General features: G+C 38.7%; 1 protein-coding gene across 8 annotated transcripts in view; it reads left to right on the top strand.

The window, feature by feature from the left end:
- The window catches only part of ASCC1 (activating signal cointegrator 1 complex subunit 1), a 102,086-nt gene that overhangs the window by 30,997 nt on the left and 51,134 nt on the right, over positions 1-19,955 (top strand). For all 8 annotated transcript variants that reach the window (XR_003790544.1, XM_029201068.1, XM_029201067.1 and 5 more), the window contains exons 6-7: positions 12,784-12,920; positions 19,775-19,894. Coding sequence is in view for 7 of the 8 variants with exons in the window: in XM_029201068.1 (XP_029056901.1) it covers positions 12,784-12,920; positions 19,775-19,894 (257 nt within the window). In the remaining variant the exon portion in view is untranslated. The remainder of the gene's footprint in view (positions 1-12,783; positions 12,921-19,774; positions 19,895-19,955) is intronic.

The following is a 19,955-nucleotide window of genomic DNA, read 5'->3' as shown; positions in this document are numbered from 1 at the left end:
GTCAAATAAAAGAAGTCCTTTTGGGATCTCTGAGGTGAAAAGTAATATTGGAAAAGGAATTTATTAGATTACATTTATACCCCACTCTATATTAGTTTTCTGTTGCTGTGTAATAAATTACCACAATCTTAGCAGCTTAAAACAACGCGCATTTATCATCTCACAGTATTGTAGTAGCTCTGTAGATTAGAAGACCTGGTGGCCTCGAGAGGGTTCTCTGCTTTGGGTCTCACAAGGCCAAAATCAAGGTATTGGCCAGACGGGTCTCTTATCTGGAGGCCCTGGAGGAGAATCCACTTCCAAGTTCATTCACATTGTTGGCAGAATTCAGTTCCTTGTGGCTGTAGGTCTGAGGTCCCTGTTTCCTTGACATGGGCCCCTTCTCACTTCTGTCAAATCCTGCTTGTGCTTTGAGTCTCTGACTTTGCCACCAGCCAGAGAAAACTCTGCTTTTTAAAGAGCTCATGTGTATAGGTCAGGCTTACTGGGATAATCTGCCTGATTAAGGTCAGTTGTGCCGTATAACTGAGTATAATTACAGCCGTGATATCACATGCACAGGTTCCACCCACAGTCAAAGGAGAGGGGATTATATGAGGTTAAGGGTCTTTGAGGGTCATTCTTAGAATTCTGCCTACTGTAGCTATTAATGTTCATTTTAAAACATTGTTGTGAGGGTCACATTTTTGACACAGCTGACTTTTCTACTCACGGCTCTCATCCTATCCTTCCCTCACCCTTCCTTGAACTCTTTTCTTCCCTTAAAATAGTGGGCCCCTTTTCTCTCTTTATTTGGTAGCATGCTTGTCCTTGACCTCATCCTTGACTCTCTAAGGGAACCCTGGATTTACCTTTTAGAATAACATTTCCTGAAATCACTTTTCTTTGTGCTGATCAGTTATATAAGAAATGTTTGACTACAGACATCATCATCCTTATCCTTGTGCTTCAGCTCCCTAAGCCTGAGTATTTAACGTAGGATTTAGCTGCTCACAGACACCAGCAAGGTGTTTTTCATCTATGTGATCTGCAGATGAACTGCACCTTATTTTTTCACTCTTTCCTCTCTTGCATTAAGATTCAAAGATGTCTCACTGTCTGTAAGTTCAAGCAGTATGTTAAAACCCTGTATATCTCTCTATCTATCTATAGCTAGTAATGCTAATATAATTCCAATTTATCTCACAGCAGGGTCCAGTAGAAAAGCACATCAGTAATGAAAAATAGTAATTCAAAACTGTGTTTGGTGGAGCATTCTGAAGGCTTTGTAGATCTGTCTGAAGCAACAGGGGATTTCTCAGGCTGCCTGGAGAACCTGAACAGGTTATAGAACAAAAACTACATCATTCTGCTCATACTGTGGTGTGAAGGCTGACACTGGGCAGAAATGGCTAATGGATTTGGGGTCCATCCCCTCTCCCCAAGTTAGGATTAGTTTTTTCCATTTAGTATTATTCACTGAAGAAGAAAATTTATATATAAAAGCTTTAGTGGATAATTTAGGATTTTTCATGTGTAAGGGGAGTTGTAGGATTTGTAATTATCTTGTGAACTAATTTAGAATGAAGACAGATACAGGCATACCTTGGAGATATTGCGCATTTGGTTCCAGACCACTGCAATAAAGTGAGACATATGAATTTTTTGGTTTCCCAGTGCATATGAAAGTTATGTTTACACTTTACTATAGTCTATTAAGTGTGCAATAGTATTGTGTCTAAAAAATGTATATACCTTAATTAAAAATAATGCTGTTGGAAAAATGGCAGCAATAGACTTGCTCCACTCAGAGTTGCCACAAAACTTCAATTTGTAAAAAACATAATATCTGCGAAGCACAGTAAAGCGAAGCACAATTAAACAAGGTGTGCCTGTAGTTGTCTTTGGTTGTAATAAAAGTTGTGAACTCCTGAGTTCTAATGTTAGGTGAGAAAGTAAGAAAAGGAGATGTTACAAGATTCATATAGTGTACCATTTGGATGGAGATGATTGTTGTGAGTAAGTGTTTATCTTTTATTCATTCATTCACTATTTTTTAAATGTCTACCATTGTCCAAACTATATATTTTGTGCTAACAATGGACTCTACCCTATGGATCCCATACTCTACTGGGGGGAAACAGTGTTCTTATAGAAATAGTTAGAGTACTGTGAGTTAAGTGCTATTAGAGGGAGTGCAGTGGGTTCACAGAGGAGAGATTCTCCAGTGGTTGGAAAAGGCTTATTAAGGGAGGTGACACTTGAATTGAGTCTTGAAAGAAGAACAAGAGTTCTGGCAAAGGGGGATGAGCATTCTGGGCAGAGGAACTGGCACTTGCAAGGTATGGAGGTGTTCTAGTCTGCTGTGTTCAGGGAAGAGTTAGGAGTTTGTTAAGACTGCAACCTGGAAAGTGAGTAGGGTAGGGAAGAGGTAGGAGTCAAGAGTGGAAAGGTGAATGGTATCCAGGTTGTGAAAGGTCATGTGTGGATTAAGGATTTTGAATGTATTTTATACTCAGGAACCGGCAAAGATTTTAAGTAGGGACTAATGTGATTAACTTAGCATTGTAGTTGCCTCTGAAGGCAGTGTGGAGGATGGATTGAGAGTTAAGGAGTGGGGTACGAGAGGCATCTACCAGTTAGAGACTATTGATACCATCTATTAAAAAAAAGACTAAGGGCTTCCCTGGTGGTGCAGTGGTTAAGAATCTGCCTGCCAATGCAGGGGACATGGGTTCAATCTCTGGTCCAGGAAGATCCCACATGCCACGGAGCAACTAAGCCCATGCGCCACAACTACTGAGCCTGTGCTTCTAGAGCCCGCGAACCACAACTACTGAGACCACATGCTGCAACTACTGAAGCCTGCGCTCCTAGAGCCCATGCTCTGCAGCAAGAGAAGCCACCTCAGTGAGAAGCCCGTACACTGCAACAAAGAGTAGCCCCCGCTCGCCACAACTAGAGAAAGCCCGCGCACAGCAACAAAGACCCAGTGCAGCCAAAAATAAATTAAAAAAAAAAAAGACAAAGGCCTGTGGCATATTCAGGAGGGGATATGTTCCAGAGATATTTTAGAGATCTCTCTAAAGTGGGGATAATAATGGTGCCTACCTTTAGTGTTGATGTGAAGAGTAAATGAGTTAATAAATTTAAGGTGTTTAGAGCAGAGTATGGTGCATAGTTAGTATTGTGTTTGCTCTTGTAATAATAGCACGGATTACCGTATAGGAGATGAGGGTAAGTGTAGCATCAAGAAGGAGCGGAGGATCTGACTTGAATAGGAGGTGTACCATTAACTCATCACTAATGTTTAAGTGATCATTGTCTGTCTTTGGGAATAAATGTAGGTTGGTAGATGGATTGCCAGCTAGTGCTTACAAGTAACTTATAGAGGAATAGTTAAGTTTTTAGAAAAGTATGTTTAACTAATCATTGTGCTTATCAACATAAGAGAGTTGTATCCTTTAGTTAAGGGGAGATGCTTTTTGCTCCTTTTCAGGTGGGTAAGGATATTTAGACCATGCGTGAGAACATTCATTTTTTCTGGTCACTGTAAAAGCTGATCCTTGAATATTTGTCCTTTGTTTTTTAGAACCTCTCCACTTTCCTGTAAGTATGTCTGGATAGAATTTATAAGATAGAAGAGTCAAAACCCTGTTTTCTGAAGCTTATTCAGCATAACGATTATTTGATTAATAACATACAGAGACTCTCAAATCAAAGTCAGCATTTGTGAACAGTCTTAAAGGATAGAAATGACTCAGTAGAGCCTAATTAGCTCTTGAGGGTGCTTTAAAAGGAAGAGTAAAGATGGCATTTGTTTAGAGTGTAGCCTAGTCATATAAAAAGCAAGAAGGGGGAAAGCCTGTATTTATTCCATACTACTATGTGCCAGAGGCTTCAGAACAACCCTGAGAAGGAAATGTGTGTTTTAGAGATGATGAAATTGAGTTTCAGAGCAGTGAGTAACTCACCTCAAGTAATACTATGGATAGGTAGCAGAAATAGAATTTGAAACCAGGCCTATCTGGTTGCAAAGCCAAATGCTCTTTTCACCAGTCTTATATGAATAACTTTTCTATGTGAATGAGGTAGGTATATATCACCCACTCAGGAGTGATTGTCTGGGATTTGGCCATAAAAAAGAAAGAAAATATAATGAGCATAGGGGAAGGCTTCCGTACTTATTTCCTCTCTTTCTTTGCGTAGAATATCAGGAAGTGAATTGGTAGACCCCTCACAAATACCTGTTTTGTACTTATTTATAGGTTTTGTGAGAGCATGTAAAAAATCTATAGGACCTTTGAGTTAGAGGTAAACTGGGCCATCTCCCTCATCTTACAGAGAAGGAAACCAAGGTCTAAAGAAGTGAGATGGTTTGCCTGATCATAGCTGGTTTATAGCAGAGTTGGAATTAGAACCCTAAACTCTGTATTCCAGGTTAGAAGCCTTTTGTAGCTAAATCCCAAACCTTTGTTATGCCTGGAATTCCTGGAAGATGATATCTGTGAATATAATTTGAGGATTATTTTTTTTGTTTCTGGCTCTCAGCACGTACTGTCAAGGCCAAGTGCTGTACATTATATATGTTCTGGGTGCTACACATTTGGATCAGATTCATAGGCATTCTTTTCTTAACTCTCATGTAATGGAGCATGACCTTTGGGATCTGAGTCTGAAGAGAGGCTTCACTTCTGCCAGCTGATAGCTCTGGCAGATGTACCTATGTTATATCCCAACTGTGTGGACAGAATGGTTTGAGTTCTTACTGGGGCTTTAAGGAAAAAAAAGTGGGCTAATCCATACTTCTCTCTACTGGCCTTTTCCCCAAGCATGACATTTTTAGATTTCACTATTCCTTGTTAATTGTTCATTCTGATAGCACTGCCAGCAGTTCTGCCCCCGTGGACCCCGAGAGCTGGATTAAAAGTGAAATCAGTGAAGGCACTGTGATCATGTGGTGACTGCTGATAAATCATGGAGCTGCAGTTTGAATGAGAGGGTTAAGGTCTTGCACCTAGGACTGCTGAGTTAGAACTCGACTTTGAACTCTGAACTGGGGCTTAGGCCTGCACATAAGCTTTCTGTGGAGGTAGCTTTTGCATGCATTTTTTCCTTATATGAGGTCTTATTTAACAAATAAAGAAACTGAGGCTCATAGATATGACTTAGCCATAAAGAACCCAACCCCCCAATCTAGATAGAACCACCCTAGGGGATTCTTGTTACTTCACCCTTTGCTTCTGCTTGCTGGGTGGAAGGTCACCACCGTTAGGATTTTCAGGCGCCAGCCTGGGTGGCCAACCTAATAAAGTAAAATAGTTCTGGCTCCGAGTAATGGTGAACTTGGAGCAGGGCCCAGTGTAATTAAACCCCTGGAGAAAAGAATTTGTTGTTGGCCTGTATTCATTACAGTGAAGAAGCTTGCGGGTAGAAATATGATATATTCCAAGCAAAGAAAAATAGTGGCTCTAGAGATCTATGCCATTGCCTTGAAGATTGTTTGGTTCCACATTAAATTTAGATAGCTCAGTAAGAGAAAAGCTTTTCTTGGTAGATGACATTCCTAGGCAGGGTAAAATTTAGGGTGTTTCTCCATTTATTAAAAGACTGTCCAGTAGGGTTTCATATGCATTATATAATCTACAATACAGTTAAAGCCTGTCTGAACTCTTATGACTCACAATTCCCCCAAAGACTTCAGTTTATGTTGCCTTTAGGTATCCCATGTGTTTCTTTCCTTGCTCTTTTGTGTTCTCTCTGTTTTGTTTCCAAGTATTTACTGTTTTTGTGGCCAGGGAACTCAAGTTGACTGAAGTGGTAGGCTCCCAAAGAAAAAGGTAAGGGAAGAAAAGTTCTAGAGCTTCTTTTTTCTAGATAGTAAGATAATAAATTTATGTTGGTTTAAACCACTAAGTTTGTGGTAATTTGTTATAGTAACAGTAGGATACTAATAATTTTAAACTCACAGAAAAGTTATAAGACTAAGGATAGTACTCAACTCAGATTCACTTGTTAATATTTTACTTTGTTTTATCATTCTCTCTTTCTCTTTTTTCATCCTTTCTGAACTACTTTAAAGTGCACTGCATATGTCATGACCCTTTACCCCTCACACCTCAATATATATTTCCTGAGAATTGGAATTTTTTTAATGTAATAACCATGTACATCTTCCCATGTTTGAGTCATTTTTATTTTTGTGAAGTGTCTCTTTATGTCTTTTGTCTATTGCTCGGTAGCATTTTTAGTCATTTTCCTTTGATTTTTAAAAGTTCTTTATATATTAGAGATATTAACCCTTTATCTGTGATATATGTTGCAAGTATTTTCTTCTAGTGTAGTCTTTTAACTTTGCTTATATTTTTTGCCATGTAAAAGTTTTCTCTTTTTAAGTAATCAAATTTATTGGTCTTATTGCATCTGGATTTCTAGTCTTAGTTTGACAGCCTTTTTCTACATCCAGGTTAAAGAGGAATTTACCCATCTTGTTTTCTTGTATAGTTTGTTTTTTTACGTTTCAGTCTTTAATTTGGAGTTTATTCTTGTGTGTGGTGTAATGAATGAATATAATTTTATTCTTTTTCCAAATGGCTGTCCAGTTGCCCCAGTATCATTTATTAACAAAAATCATATTTGCCTCAGTGGTTTGAGATAACAGCTTTGCCATCCACAAAGATTTCTGTGTGTACATGGTGTTTTTAACATTATATGTTGAAAGACCTTTGGGAAGTCATCAAATACAAAAGGTCAAATAAGAGTTGATCAGAGGTCAAGTAAACTATTCCATGAGGGTAGCTCTCAGCAGGTTGAGTTATAGGTGAAAACTTGTTTCAGGATTGCTAAGATGCTCTTAAAAAGAAAAGGCATACAGATTTTTTTTTTTTTTTTTTTTGCGGTACGTGGGCCTCTCGTTGTGGCCTCTCCTGTTGCGGAGCACAGGCTCCGGATGTGCAGGCTCAGCGGCCATGGCTCACGGGCCCAGCCACTCCGCGGCATGTGGGATCTTCCTGGACCGGGGCACGAACCCGCGTCCCCAGCATCGGCAGGCGGACTCTCACCAACCGCGCCACCAGGGAAGCCCGGCATACACATTTTTATATTTAACAGCCTTATTGAGGTACAGTTTACATACCAAAAAACCCACCCATTTCAAGTGTACAGTTCAATCATTTTTAGTAAATTTACGGAGTTGTGCAATCATAACCATAATCTAATTCTATTTCTAGAACATTCCTGTCACTCCAGAAATGTCCCTTATGCCTATTTGCAGTCCCAGCCCTAACCCCAGGCAACCATCTGGCTTTCAGTCTCTACAGATCTGCCTCTTCTGAATATTTCACATAAATGGAATCGTATAATATGTAGTTTTTGCATCTGGCTTCTTTTACTTATTGTTTTTGTAGTTTATTCATATTATTACATGTGTATGTTGCCTAGTAGTATTTCGTTGTATGACTGTACTAAATTTTGTTTATCCCTTCACCAGTTGATAGATATTCGGATTACTTCCACTTTTCGGTTCTTATAAATAATACTGCTGTGACATTCACTTACAAGTTTTTTTGTGGACCTGCATCTTCATTTCTCTTGAGTAGAGTCCTAGGAATGAAACGTCTGGGTTGTACTGAAAATTCACGTTTAACTTTTTGAGGAACTGCCAAACTGTTTTCCAGAGGGGCTGCACCATTTTCCATTCCTCCCAGCAATGTATTCAGCAGTTCAGTTTCTCCATATCCTCACCAGTGCTTGTTATTGTCTGTCTTTTTGATTACAGTCATTCTAGTGAGCGTGAAGTGATGTCTCATTTTGGTGTTGATTTGCATTTCCTAAAAGACTAATGATGTTCAACACCTTTTCATATGTTTATTAGCCAGTAGTATATCTTCTTTGGTGAAATGTCTATTCAGATACTCTGCTTATTTTTAAATTGGATTGTGTATCATTTTATTATTGAATTTTAAAAAATTTAAAAATGTTTATATTTATCAGATATATGATTTGCAAATATTTTTCTCCCAAATAATTTTTTCTCTGTGGCTTGTCTTCTCACTTTCCTAATGTATCTTTTGAAGCACAAGTTTTTAACTTTGATCAAGTTCAGTTAATCCTTTTTTTCTTCTTTATGGGTTACGCTTATGCTTTTGATGCTCGTATCTCAGAAAAGACAAGGATTAAAACTACTTTTCATGGAATTATGATATTTGCCTTATTTTCAGGACTAGTCTGGTGATCAGACTATTGTGTGAGTTTTGTTGAAATGTATAATGCCTTGCCTCTGGGTGATGGCCTCATTGTTCCAGAGTCCTTTGGGCAACTATTACTAGAGAGGCAGAGTAATATTGATCAAAAGTGTAGGCTTTGGGGCCTGACTACCTGGGTTTGAATTTTAACTTCATCCCTTCCTAACAGTGTTACTTTGGGAAAGTGGCTTTATTTCTCTGTGCCTCAGTTTCCTTATCTGTAAAATGGGGATAATACTATTGGGTTGGCCAAAAAGTTCATTTGGTTTTTTCTGTAAGATCTTACGGAAAAACTTTTTGGCGAGCCCAATACTTTGCTCGTAGGGTGTTTGTGTATATAAAGTTCATAAGAAATGCCTGGGGCAGAGTAAGCCTCAAGAAATATTAGCTCTTATTATTAGGGGAGCAATTCTCAACTGTAGTTTGGGGTGGGGTTGTGCATATTGGAATCATTTGTGGGGCTTTGCATGCCTTTCTAAAGTGACAGATTCCTCCATGGGTTACAGCAGCTGGGATGATAAGTATTGCACTTAGCCTTCCTTGACACATTTAAAGTTGATTGTTCCTTAAAATCACTTTCATTAAATGAGGCAGTTTGGGTTGATGTGTAGAATTATAAAACTCTTCATCAGATGTAAAAATAGCTCAAGCTCCATTAACACTTAGAAAATGAATAATCTATTAATTCCTCTTGCCAAGGCAAAAATCAGGCAGTTTTAGGCAAACCAAGAGCAGAATATAAGCTATCTGCATTTGATAAATACATTTTTCTGCTTTTGGGGTGGTTTATTAGTCCAGGGATCAGATTATGGGATAAGAACTTGTAATTCAGAGATAGAAGAATTCCTGCTTTGCTCCTGTTGGAGGATAAGATTCACAACTTTTTTTTTCTTGTCTTCATTTGCAAAATGAGTTTAATGAAATTTGAGACCTAATTATCTTCAAAAGGGATTCATGATCTGATATGGGACTACTATCAGAATATATAAAGAATCCTTATAACTCAACAATAAAAAGACAGAAAATGGGCAAAGGATTTAAATAGACATTTCTCCAAAGGGGATGTACAAATGTCCAACAGGGACATGAAAAGATGTTCAGCATCATTGGTCAATAGTGAGAAGCAAATCAAAACCACAATGTGATACCACTTTACACCTACTAGGATGACTATAGTAAAATTTAAAAAGGAAAATATTAAGTGTTGGTGAAAGTGTAGAGAAATAGGAACCCTCGTACATTGCTGCTTGGAATGTAAAATGGTTCAGTTCCTGTGGAAAACAGTTTGGTGGTTCCTCAGTAAGTTAAACATAGAGTCATCATAGGACCCAGCAATTCCACGCCTTAGTATATATCCAAAAGAGTTGAAAACATATGTCAACATGGATGTTGACACAGATGTTTTTTAAAGCTGCATTATTAATAATAGCCAAAAGATGGAATCAATCCAAATGACCATCAAGGGATAAATGGATAAACAAACTGTGTTATATGCATACAGTGGAATATTATTGAGCCATGAAAAAGGATGAAGTACTGATATATGCTGCAACTTGAATGAAGTTTGAAAACATGCTAAGTGAAAGAAGCCAGACACAAAGGTCATATATGGTATGATTCCTTTTATTTGCCATATCCATTATAGGCAAATCCGAAGAGACAGAAAGCAAACTAGAGGTTACCAGGGGATGAGCAATGGGAAATAGGGAGTGATTATTTAATAAGTATGAAGTGTTTTTATGGGGTGCTGAAAAAGTTTTCAAACTAAAGAGAGATGGTGGTTGTACAAAATTGTGAATACACTAAATACCATTAAATTTTGTACACTCTAAAATGGTTAATTGTGGGGCTTCTCTGGTGGCGCAGTGGTTGAGAGTCCGCCTGCCGATGCAGGGGACGTGGGTTTGTGCCCCGGTCCGGGAAGATCCCACGTGCCGCGGAGCGGCTGGGCCTGTGAGCCATGGCTGCTGAGCCTGCGCATCTGGAGCCTGTGTGCTCTGCAACGGGAGAGGCCACAACAGTGAGAGGCCCGCGTACAGCAAAAAAAAAATTAAAATGGTTAATTGTGTGCTAAGTGAATTTCTTGTCAGTTTAAAAGTGGGGGAGACAGAAGTTTTAAAGTGCAAGGAATGATTATGCTAGAAAAGGATGACCATATTTGATGTGGCTACTCCAGTGTCTGGATGTCTCTCCAAATTCATTTTTCACTCACCTTTGCTTGGGACAGTTTATTCTTTTTTTAATAAGTTAGTTTCTTTCTTTCTCTCTTTCTCTCTTTCTGTCTTTCTTTCTTTCTCTTTCTCTTTTTCTCTATCTCTCTCTTTCTGCATTGCTGCACGCGGGCTTTGTCTAGTTGTGGCGAGAGGGGGCTACTCTTCGTTGAGGTGCTCTGGCTTCTCATTGTGGTGGCTTCTCATTGCGGAGCACAGGTTCTAGGCATGCGGGCTCTAGAGGGCAGGCTAAGTAGTTGTGGTGCACGGGCTTAGTTGCTCCGTGGCATGTGGGATCTTCCTGGACCAGGGCTTGAACCCGTGTCCCCTGCATTGGCAGGCGGATTCTCAACCACTGCGCCACCAGGGAAGCCTGGGGCAGTTTGTTCTTACACAAAATATTTTACCTGAAAATACTGCAGTGTCTGCTAAGATAGAAACTTTTTTATAAAGAGTATATTATCTTTGGGGAAGCCCATAAGACGCCCAGTTGCTCTGGAACTAATAAAGCTGATGAGGAACAAAAGCTATTCTTAGAACCTGTAATTAGGTAGCATTCTGTTTTTCCTGGGCATAACATTTTATCAGGCTACCAGTTCATTTTTTAAAAAAATATTTCTTGAAGTGAAATTCGCCTAACATAAAAATTAACCATTTTAAAATGAATGATTCAGTGGCCTTTTGTGCATTAGCAGTGTTGTGTAAGTACCAACTCTCTATCATTCCACATGTTTTCATCACCCCAAAGGGGAATCCCATGCCCATGAAGCACATCCTTGCCAGCACTTGTTTTCCACTTTTTTGATTATAGGCAGCCTGATCGGTGTGAAATGGTACCTCATTGTGGCTTTGATTTGCATTTCTCTTAATGACTGAAGAAGTTGAACATCGTCATGTGCCTGTTGGCCATTTGTATTTCTTCTTTGGAGAAATATCTACTCAAGTCCTTTTTCTTTTTCTCTTTTAAAAAAAATAAATTAATTAATTTTTGGCTGCTTTGGGTCTTCGTTGATGGGTCTATGTTGCTGCATGCAAGCTTTCTCTAGTTGTGGCGAGCGGAGTCTTCTCTTCGTTGTGGTGCGTGGGCTTCTCATTGTGGTAGCTTCTCTTGTTTCGGAGCTCGGGCTCTAGGTGTGCAGGCTTCAGTAGTTGCGGCATGTGGGCTCAGTAGTTGTGGCTCGCGGGCTCTAGAGCACAGGCTCAATAGTTGTGGCGCATGGGCTTAGTTGCTCTGTGGCATGTGGGATCTTCCCGGACCAGGGCTCGAACCTGTGTCCCCTGCATTGGCAGGTGGATTCTTAACCACTGCGCCACCAGAGAAGTCCCTTTTTCTTTCTTTAAATCGAGCTATCTTTTAGTTGTTGAGCTTTGTACGTGCTCTTTATATATTATGGATACAATATGACCCTTGTCAGATGTATGGTTTGCAAATATTTCTCCCATTCTGTAGGTTGTTTTTTTTAACTTTATTTTTTGTTTTAACTTTTTACTTTCTATTGGAGTATAGTTGATTAACAGTGTTGTGATGGTGTCTTTTTCACTTTCTTGGTAGTCCTTTGATACACAAAAGTTTTAAAGTTTGAAGTCTAATCTGATTTTTCTTTTGTTACCATACTATTGGTGTCATATCTAAGAATCCATTGCCAAATCCAAGGTCATCGAGATTTTCATCTTTTTCTTCTAAGAATTTTATGATTTTATGGTTTTAGCTCTTATATCATTGATCCATTTTGACATAGGTTTTGTATATAGTATATGGTATGGGTTCACATCATTCTCTTGCATGTAGATATTCAGTTGTCCCAAAATCATTTGTTGAAGAGACTCTTCTTTCCCCATTAAATTGTCCTGGCAGCCTGGTTGAAAATCAGTTGGTCATGGATGTGTGGGTTTACTTCTCTGCACTCAATTCTGTTCCTGTAAGGAACGGCACCAAGAAAGGGGGGAGAGCTTAAACAAGCTTTATTTGGGAACGCTCCTGCGCGAGGTTCACTGGTCCAAGAGAAAGGGGCCAGAGAAGTCGCGCTTGGGCGAGGGTTTGGACAGAATTTATAGGGGAAGAAGGGAAAGGGGTGTGGTGAATCCGGGAGGGCGCAGGGTATTCCTTATTTGGTGGTCTTTTCGGGTATTGTGGGGGACCGTTAGTCCCGCCCCTCGAAAGGCGGGAAGGCTGGGCCCGGTGGAAAGTCCCCAGGTCATTTCCTGGAACTGGGTGGTCCGGAAAGTCTCCAGGTCAATTTCAACCTGTGAGTCTGATTGCGTTCCCCTGCCTCGGGCCATTTGGCCTTACAGTTCCTACCATGTACTTTTGTATGGGCTGAGTTGCTTGTTTTTTCTCCCTTTGATAATAGGATCACGGGGTTGATAGCACCATTTTCCAGAATCCTAAAAAGCTTCACCTAACTATTGGGATGTTGGTGCTTTTGAGTGATCAAGAGATCCAGCAGACATGTGAGATGCTACAGCAGTGTAAAGAGGAATTCATTGAGTGAGTAATCCACAGGAGTGGGGAAGGGTGGTCACCCTGTACTGGCTTCTTTCTGGTATCACAGACTTGTTTTTGGACTAGGGAGCTGGGTGACATGGGAACAAAATTTGTTGACTCACCCATTTGTAACACTTAACATTGGATTATTGTCTAAAAGGTTTAAAATGGATTTAAAGCATATATTTACAGATTTGTGTGGAAAGGCTCTACCTTAAATTTTACCAGTTCAGTTGGCAAATTTTGTTCTTTAACAAGGACATCCCATTCTTTTCTCAAAACGGAAATTCTCTTCATTATCTATAGAAGAGTGTAGGCTACTGTATTAGTTTTCTGTGCTGCTGTAACACATTACTACAACCTTGGTGGCTTAAAACAACACAAATTTATAATCTTACAGTTCTGTGGGGCAGAAATCTGATAGGGGTTTCACTGGGCTAAAATCAAGTTACTGGCAGGGTTGTGTTCCTTTTTGGAGGCTCTAGGGAAGAATCTATTTCCTTGTCTTTAAAGTCCTGATTTAGAGGCCACCCACAGTACTTGGCTAGTAGCTTCCTTCCTCCATCTTCAAAACTAACAATGTTGCATCTGTTTGACCCTCAATCTGTTAAATCTCTCTCTCTGGCCACAGCAGGGACAGGTTCTCTGCTTCTAAGGATGTGTGTGATTTAATTGAGCCCACCCAGATAATCCAGAGTAATCTCCCCACCTTAAACTCTTTAGCCTTAATCACATCTGCAAAACCTTCTTTGCCATGTAAGGTAGTATATTTACAAATTCCAAAGAGTAGAACATGGGCATCTTTGGAGGGCCATTATTGTGCTTACCATAGGAACTCAAACATTATAACATGATTCCATAGGAGAGTCTTCACTGTATTTCAGAAATGCAGTCTTTAATTTTCTTTTCTTTAATAAAGGTAGTTTTGTTTGAGTCAGTAAGGATACCAAAAACTGTCCAAGCAGTCGGTTTTGGCTCAAGGAAAACATTGCTGTTCTGACGGCAGAGTTGTTATTCTTTTTACTGTAAGATTTTAATTTGCATATACATCTGACCTAACAGCTCTGTTTCAAAGGATCATCTCTTCTGAGCCCCCCTTCCTTTGTTCCTTTTACTTAAGATTGAAGCAAACCAAGAGGAACTTGAAAATTAACTGACTTGAATAGTTTTATTTTTATTCAATTGTAAAATACAGGTCCTATACTATTCTGACATGGCCTTGTAGAAGTGGGTTACCTGGTTCATTGGGTAAAACAAGGTAAAAGGATTTAAATTTTTTCTCAAGTTATGTTGTATATGAAACTGTAATACAAAGACTTATTTGTGGGCCAGTTCTCTTTTCTCCATTAATTGTTTTGAAGACAAAATATTTTTCTTGAGCAAAATCATAAGCTGATCGTGTTTGCAGCTGCCTGTTCTTTCTGAATTTCAAACAGCAAAGAATACTTCTTTGTCTTGTTCTTTGCGTAGTGATGGGCAACTATTTTCTCTCTATCTGACCTAAAATTCAAAATAATTTGGTGTTTGTAATTAGATATTTACAGTTTTCCTTGCATAAAATAAAATTTTATGCTTTACCGTACAAAGCAGAGCAATTTTACCTTGTTTAAAAATCACTTCTGATACTTTAACTTCCCAGATTACTTTTTGCTAAACAAAACTGAAAGCAGCTGCATTTTTTGGCTGCCATTAGGATAATCCTGCTAACAAAAAAATTAAAGGCGGATAAAATGTTTGTTCAGAGAGGTATTTGGTTTTTTACCTTATGAAAATCAGGTCACAGGATTTTAATCACTGAAGCCTTATCCTGAGCTATGTGAGGATTTAGTTGAGTTCCTCCCTTTTATGTCTCTTGGTGTCTTTTGTGACTAAATGCCAAATCTGAACCCTTTAAGCGTGTCAGAGTTGGTGTGCATAGGGAATGAAGAGCAGCCTTAATAGTTCCTAAGAATTTTTGACATGACAGGATGAAAACAGTAATTGTAGTTTTTCAAATTTAGCAAAGCTTTTGAAATAGGACACGTTACCCTGCCAAAAATCTGCAATGCAGGCAAAAATTTTTTTAAGTTGCTCTTTTCAAAAAGCTGGAAAGGTTTAAAACCAGCAAGTAAAGCAGGCCTCCCCAGCCTTCTTCTCTCACCTTCCCTCTGTTATACACACTTGTTTTAAAAGTATATAGTGCAAAATTAATCTACCTGATTGGCTAGGGGGGTGAGAATCAGAATTGGTTGTTTGTATTGTCCAGAAGTGCCCTGTTTTCCTAAAAGGAAGAAAAGTCTCCTAAAAAAAAAAAAAAAATACTTATAATAAAGCCCTGGTGTAAAATGTATCACCTAACTTCTTTTTCTTTCTTATTCCTTTTTTTTTTTACATCTTTATTGGAGTATAATTGCTTTACAGTGGTGTGTTAGTTTCTGCTTTATATCAAAGTGAATCAGTTATACATATACATATGTTCCCATATCTCTTCCCTCTCCCTCCCACCCTCCCTATCCCACCCCTTCTTCCTTATTCTTGATCTTCGATCTCAGTCTTTGTACTTGGTATGCTTAGAAAAAAAATGTCAATAAATAATTGCATTTCTAACCTGAACCTTTTATGATTTAAAGATCGCAAATTAAAATATAAAGGTGGAAAACATTGGAAATGAATAGTCTACTATAACATGCTGTAGCTTAATTTAATGGCTTTTTAAATTGTGGTATTAAATGTGGCTATATTGGCGTTTAATTAAAATTGTGGTGATACATAGATATTTTAAAGAAATGGGTAGTTGAATGTTCGTTTTAAACTTGGGGGTGGTATTTGAGTTTAAGGTATGTCACCTGACCAGAAATAGAACTTTCATTTCAATTCTTAGGCTAAAGGCTCACGTAGCTGTGTAGATTTCAAATGAATTATTCACGATGTTCAGTACGTGCTGAAGCACTAAATGTGTCCCTTGTGACTTTTCTTTGTGATATGTCGAACACAAACAGTGCCATGTCTCTGAGTATATAGTCTGACAAATGTGCAGCTCTTCTTTAGCTCCCGTAACACTCTACTCATACCTAAGTGTTCCCAGTAGGCCTGAAGTAAAACCAAATAAGAAGTTAAAAAGGGACAAGAATGAGGAGAGGAGAAGAGGAAAAATACCCACGGATAAATGTCCCTAATTATTGCCTCATATGTCTCTCCATTGAAGAGTGTGCTCAGTGGTATCCAAGGTGGAATAGTTTGGTCACCAAGACAAAGAGCATTTATCAAGCAAACCATTGGATTCTCTCCCGTTCTTTAATTCTCCCTCTTGATAAATCCTAGGGATAGGTTGAAAGAGTTTGTTTCTACTTGTAAGGCAGACTTTGAATCTGTTCATTGTTTTGTTTTTGGTGCCGCATCTAATTCCAGTGGTTTGAGGTAGTTTAGAGTGAGGACATATATACAAAAGAAATGTTAAAGTCAGACAGATTAGAAACCATAAAGATGGAATGGGAAGAAAATTCTGTCTAAAAACCGAGGTGAGATAATAATTGTACTAGAACTTTAACATTTAGTGGTGTTTTCAAGCATCAGTATACTTGAACTATGGGAATTCTTGGCAGTCCAGTGGTTAGGACTTGGCGCTTTCACTGCCGGGGCCCTAGGTTTGATCCCTGGTGGGGGAACTAAGATTCCGCAAGCCGTGCAGTGTGGCCCAAACACACACGCATATATATATATATATATATATATATATATATATATACTTGAACTAAATTCCAGAAAGGAAAACACCAATTATTATAGTTCTTATCTGATAAAAAGGAACATAATTTTTCAGGAGAGAATCCTTTTCTGGTTCTCAACCCAAGAAAAAGTTGTATAAATCTTAACATAAAGAACCCAGGTGATGATGAGCTGTGTCTTCAACAGGAGTTTGGCAGAAGATATAAAAACATTGTTCACGTTGCTCTTTCTTGTATTGACCCCTGGAAATTGAGAGTGTAACATTAAATATAACCCAGTAAAAACATTTTAGTGGGAAACTAAACCAGTGGTATGGTGCTTTCTGGTGATCTAACTATGCAAGGTTAGAGCTGAAAAAACATAGAAGAATGTACACTTAGTATTAAATTTTTTTTCCCAAAAGTTTTGTTGACTGCCCTTTGATAGGATTTAATGGCAGTCTTTCATATTGAATTCTTTGACTATAACTAGAAATGGAGATACACTGTATTGGCTGGCTATCTATCTATTTTATTTATTTCTGCATTGGGTCTTCGTTGCTGCGCGCAGGCTTTCTTTAGTTGCGGCAAACGGGGGTTGTTTTTGGTTGCGGTGCACGGTCTTCTCATTGCGGTGGCTTCTCTTGTTGCAGAGCACAGACTCTAGGCGCACGGGCTTCAGTAGTTGTGGCACATGGACTCAGTAGTTGTGGCACATGGGCTTAGTTGCTCCGCGGCATGTGAGATCTTCCTGGAACGGCTCGAACCCATGTCGCCTGTATTGGCAGGCAGATTCTTAACCACTGCGCCACCAGGGAAGTTTGTATTGTTGATTGAAGCTAAAGACTTCAATCAGATAATAATTCAGAGCTTGACTTGTGTTTTGGAATATCCCACTTATTGGAGGTGGTTATAGGGATACTTATGATCAGGGTCATAATTTTTCTCATTAAAGCACCTGTCTAAAATAGTTGAGTTATTTAGTTTCTTAAAAAATTCTGGTCTTGTGCAATAATAACGGCCTTGGTGTTTTAAGGGAATCTTTTTTTTTTTTTTTTTGCAGTATGCGGGCCTCTTACTGTTGTGGCCTCTCCCATTGCGGAGCACAGGCTCCGGACACGCAGGCTCAGCGGCCATGGCTCACGGGCCCAGCCGCTCTGCGGCAAATGGGATCTTCCCGGACCGGGGCATGAACCCGTGTCCCCTGCATTGGCAGGTGGACTCTCAACCAGTGCACCACCAGGGAAGCCCTTAAGGAAATCTTTTACCATTAGGATTCCTAGGCTATAAAAGGATCTCCCTGGGCCTCAATTAAATATCAAGAAAACTTTTTTGTTTTGCCTTATTTGGAATTATTTTTTGATTTATCCTAACAGTCTGTTGTCTTTGAGCCAGTACCACATTTTATTCAATGACAATATAGGCGTGTGTCCACATTCTCAAAATTGTTCAGGACATCTTCTCCCTTTATGGTGGTACATCCAATCAATGTTTATCAGAGATTTATGGAGTACCCACTTTATATAAGGCACTGTCCCAGGTGCTGGGGATATAGGAGTAGAAAAGATGGATAGGGTCCCTGGCCTCATGGGGCTTGGAGAAGGCTGTTTGGTGAGCTGATTTTTAGCTGGGTTTCATGTTGTCACAGCAAAGCCTTTACTAGTTGAAACATAAGTCTGTTTAAGGGGCCTGGGAAGAAAGCAGGATGGTGGGTTTTACTTAACATAAAAGAAATACATGTTAACTTTAGAAAAGCTAAAAATTGCAGATGAACAGGAATTCCCTGGCTGTCCAATCGTTAGGACTCCACGCTTTCACCGCCAAGAGCAGAGTTTCGGTCCCTTGTCGGGGAACTAAGATCCCGCAAGGCGAGCAGTGCGTCCAAAAAAAAAAATTGCAGATAAACAAGATATAACTTGTAATATTACCTAAAGATAATTACTATTAACATTTTGGGGCATGTACACCCACGCTTTTTGGTTTGCATATATGTATTTTTTTCCTTTGAGGTGTAATTTACTTGCAGTATAATGCACAGATGTTAAGTGTAGTTGATGAATTTTGATAAATGTGTACACCCATGTGACTTCACCCAAATCAAAATGTAGAACATTGCCATCACCCTAGGAAATTCCTTCATGCTCTTTTCCAGTAAATTCACTTCTCCCAAAAGCAACTGCTGTTCTGATTTCTGTTACCACAAATTAAATGTGCTTGTTCTCTAATGTCATATAAATAGAATCATTCAGTATATACACTTCTGCGTTTGGCTTCTTTTGCATATATTTTTTTATTTTAACTTTTTAATGAATAATACATTTACATGGTTCAAAAATTTTAAAGTACAAAGGATATGCAGTGAAGAGTTTCCTGCCTACTGTTATCCCACCAAGCACCCTGATCTCCTCTCTGAAGGCAACAGATTTTAGCAGTTTCTTTGTATTATATCCTTTCAGAGATTTTATGTATGTACAAGCATATAAATATGTATATATATTAAATTTTTTATCCCCATCTTTTGCACGAATAATGGAATTGATTCAATATTTCATCAGGAGTTGCAAAATGGTGATATTCTAATTCCATCATTACCTCTACATCTATCAGTTGGAATTCTTCTGAAAGAACTTTCCTTTATTGGCTGTGGTTGGATATGTACCTGAATTTATAATTATTTCCTTGGGTTTGGCTCCTAGAAATTGAATTGCTTGGGCAAAGTTTTTCTATTCTTGAAGGCTTTTTATAAGTATTGCCAAATTGCTCTTAGAGATGTGATACCAGTTTGCACCTTCACTGTTGTTATATGAGTGAAATACTGTCTGCAATTTGTAGAAATAATAAGGTAAAACCGGAGAGATGGGCAATGTAGTAAATGTCTTCATCAATCAGAACTGTCATCACTTGGCCTTTTCTGAGACATTTCTTAGACATGCTAATAAACTGGTATTGGGATAAATATAGTGTGACTTTGGAAATACTTGTGGTTCTAGTTTATGTTCATTAAACATGTATCTATTTTGAAATTAGAAGGACGGTTAAATCATGTTAGTTAAAAAAAACCCTCAACAACTTCATTTTTGTAATATTTGACTATGTATATTAACCATGTTTCAAAATATAATAGCCCTCTTAACTTAAACAGTTATAAAAAATCTAATGTGTTTTCCTTTGCAGTGACATTTCTGGGGGCAAACCCCTGGAAGTAGAGATGGCAGGGATAGAATACATGAATGATGATCCTGGCATGGTGGATGTTCTTTACGCCAAAGTCCATATGAAAGATGGCTCCAACAGGTATGTTTCTGGAATACTTCTTTGTTTTAATTGTGAGGTGCCTAGAAGAATCCCTGGAAGT

The sequence above is a fragment of the Monodon monoceros genome, unplaced genomic scaffold (genome assembly GCF_005190385.1).
Source record: "Monodon monoceros isolate NGI ecotype Baffin Bay Population unplaced genomic scaffold, NGI_Narwhal_1 Super_Scaffold_4, whole genome shotgun sequence".
Lineage (NCBI taxonomy): Eukaryota > Metazoa > Chordata > Mammalia > Artiodactyla > Monodontidae > Monodon > Monodon monoceros.
The sequence above is the reverse complement of the archived record's forward strand: the minus strand, read 5'-3'. Positions and strand labels throughout refer to the sequence as shown.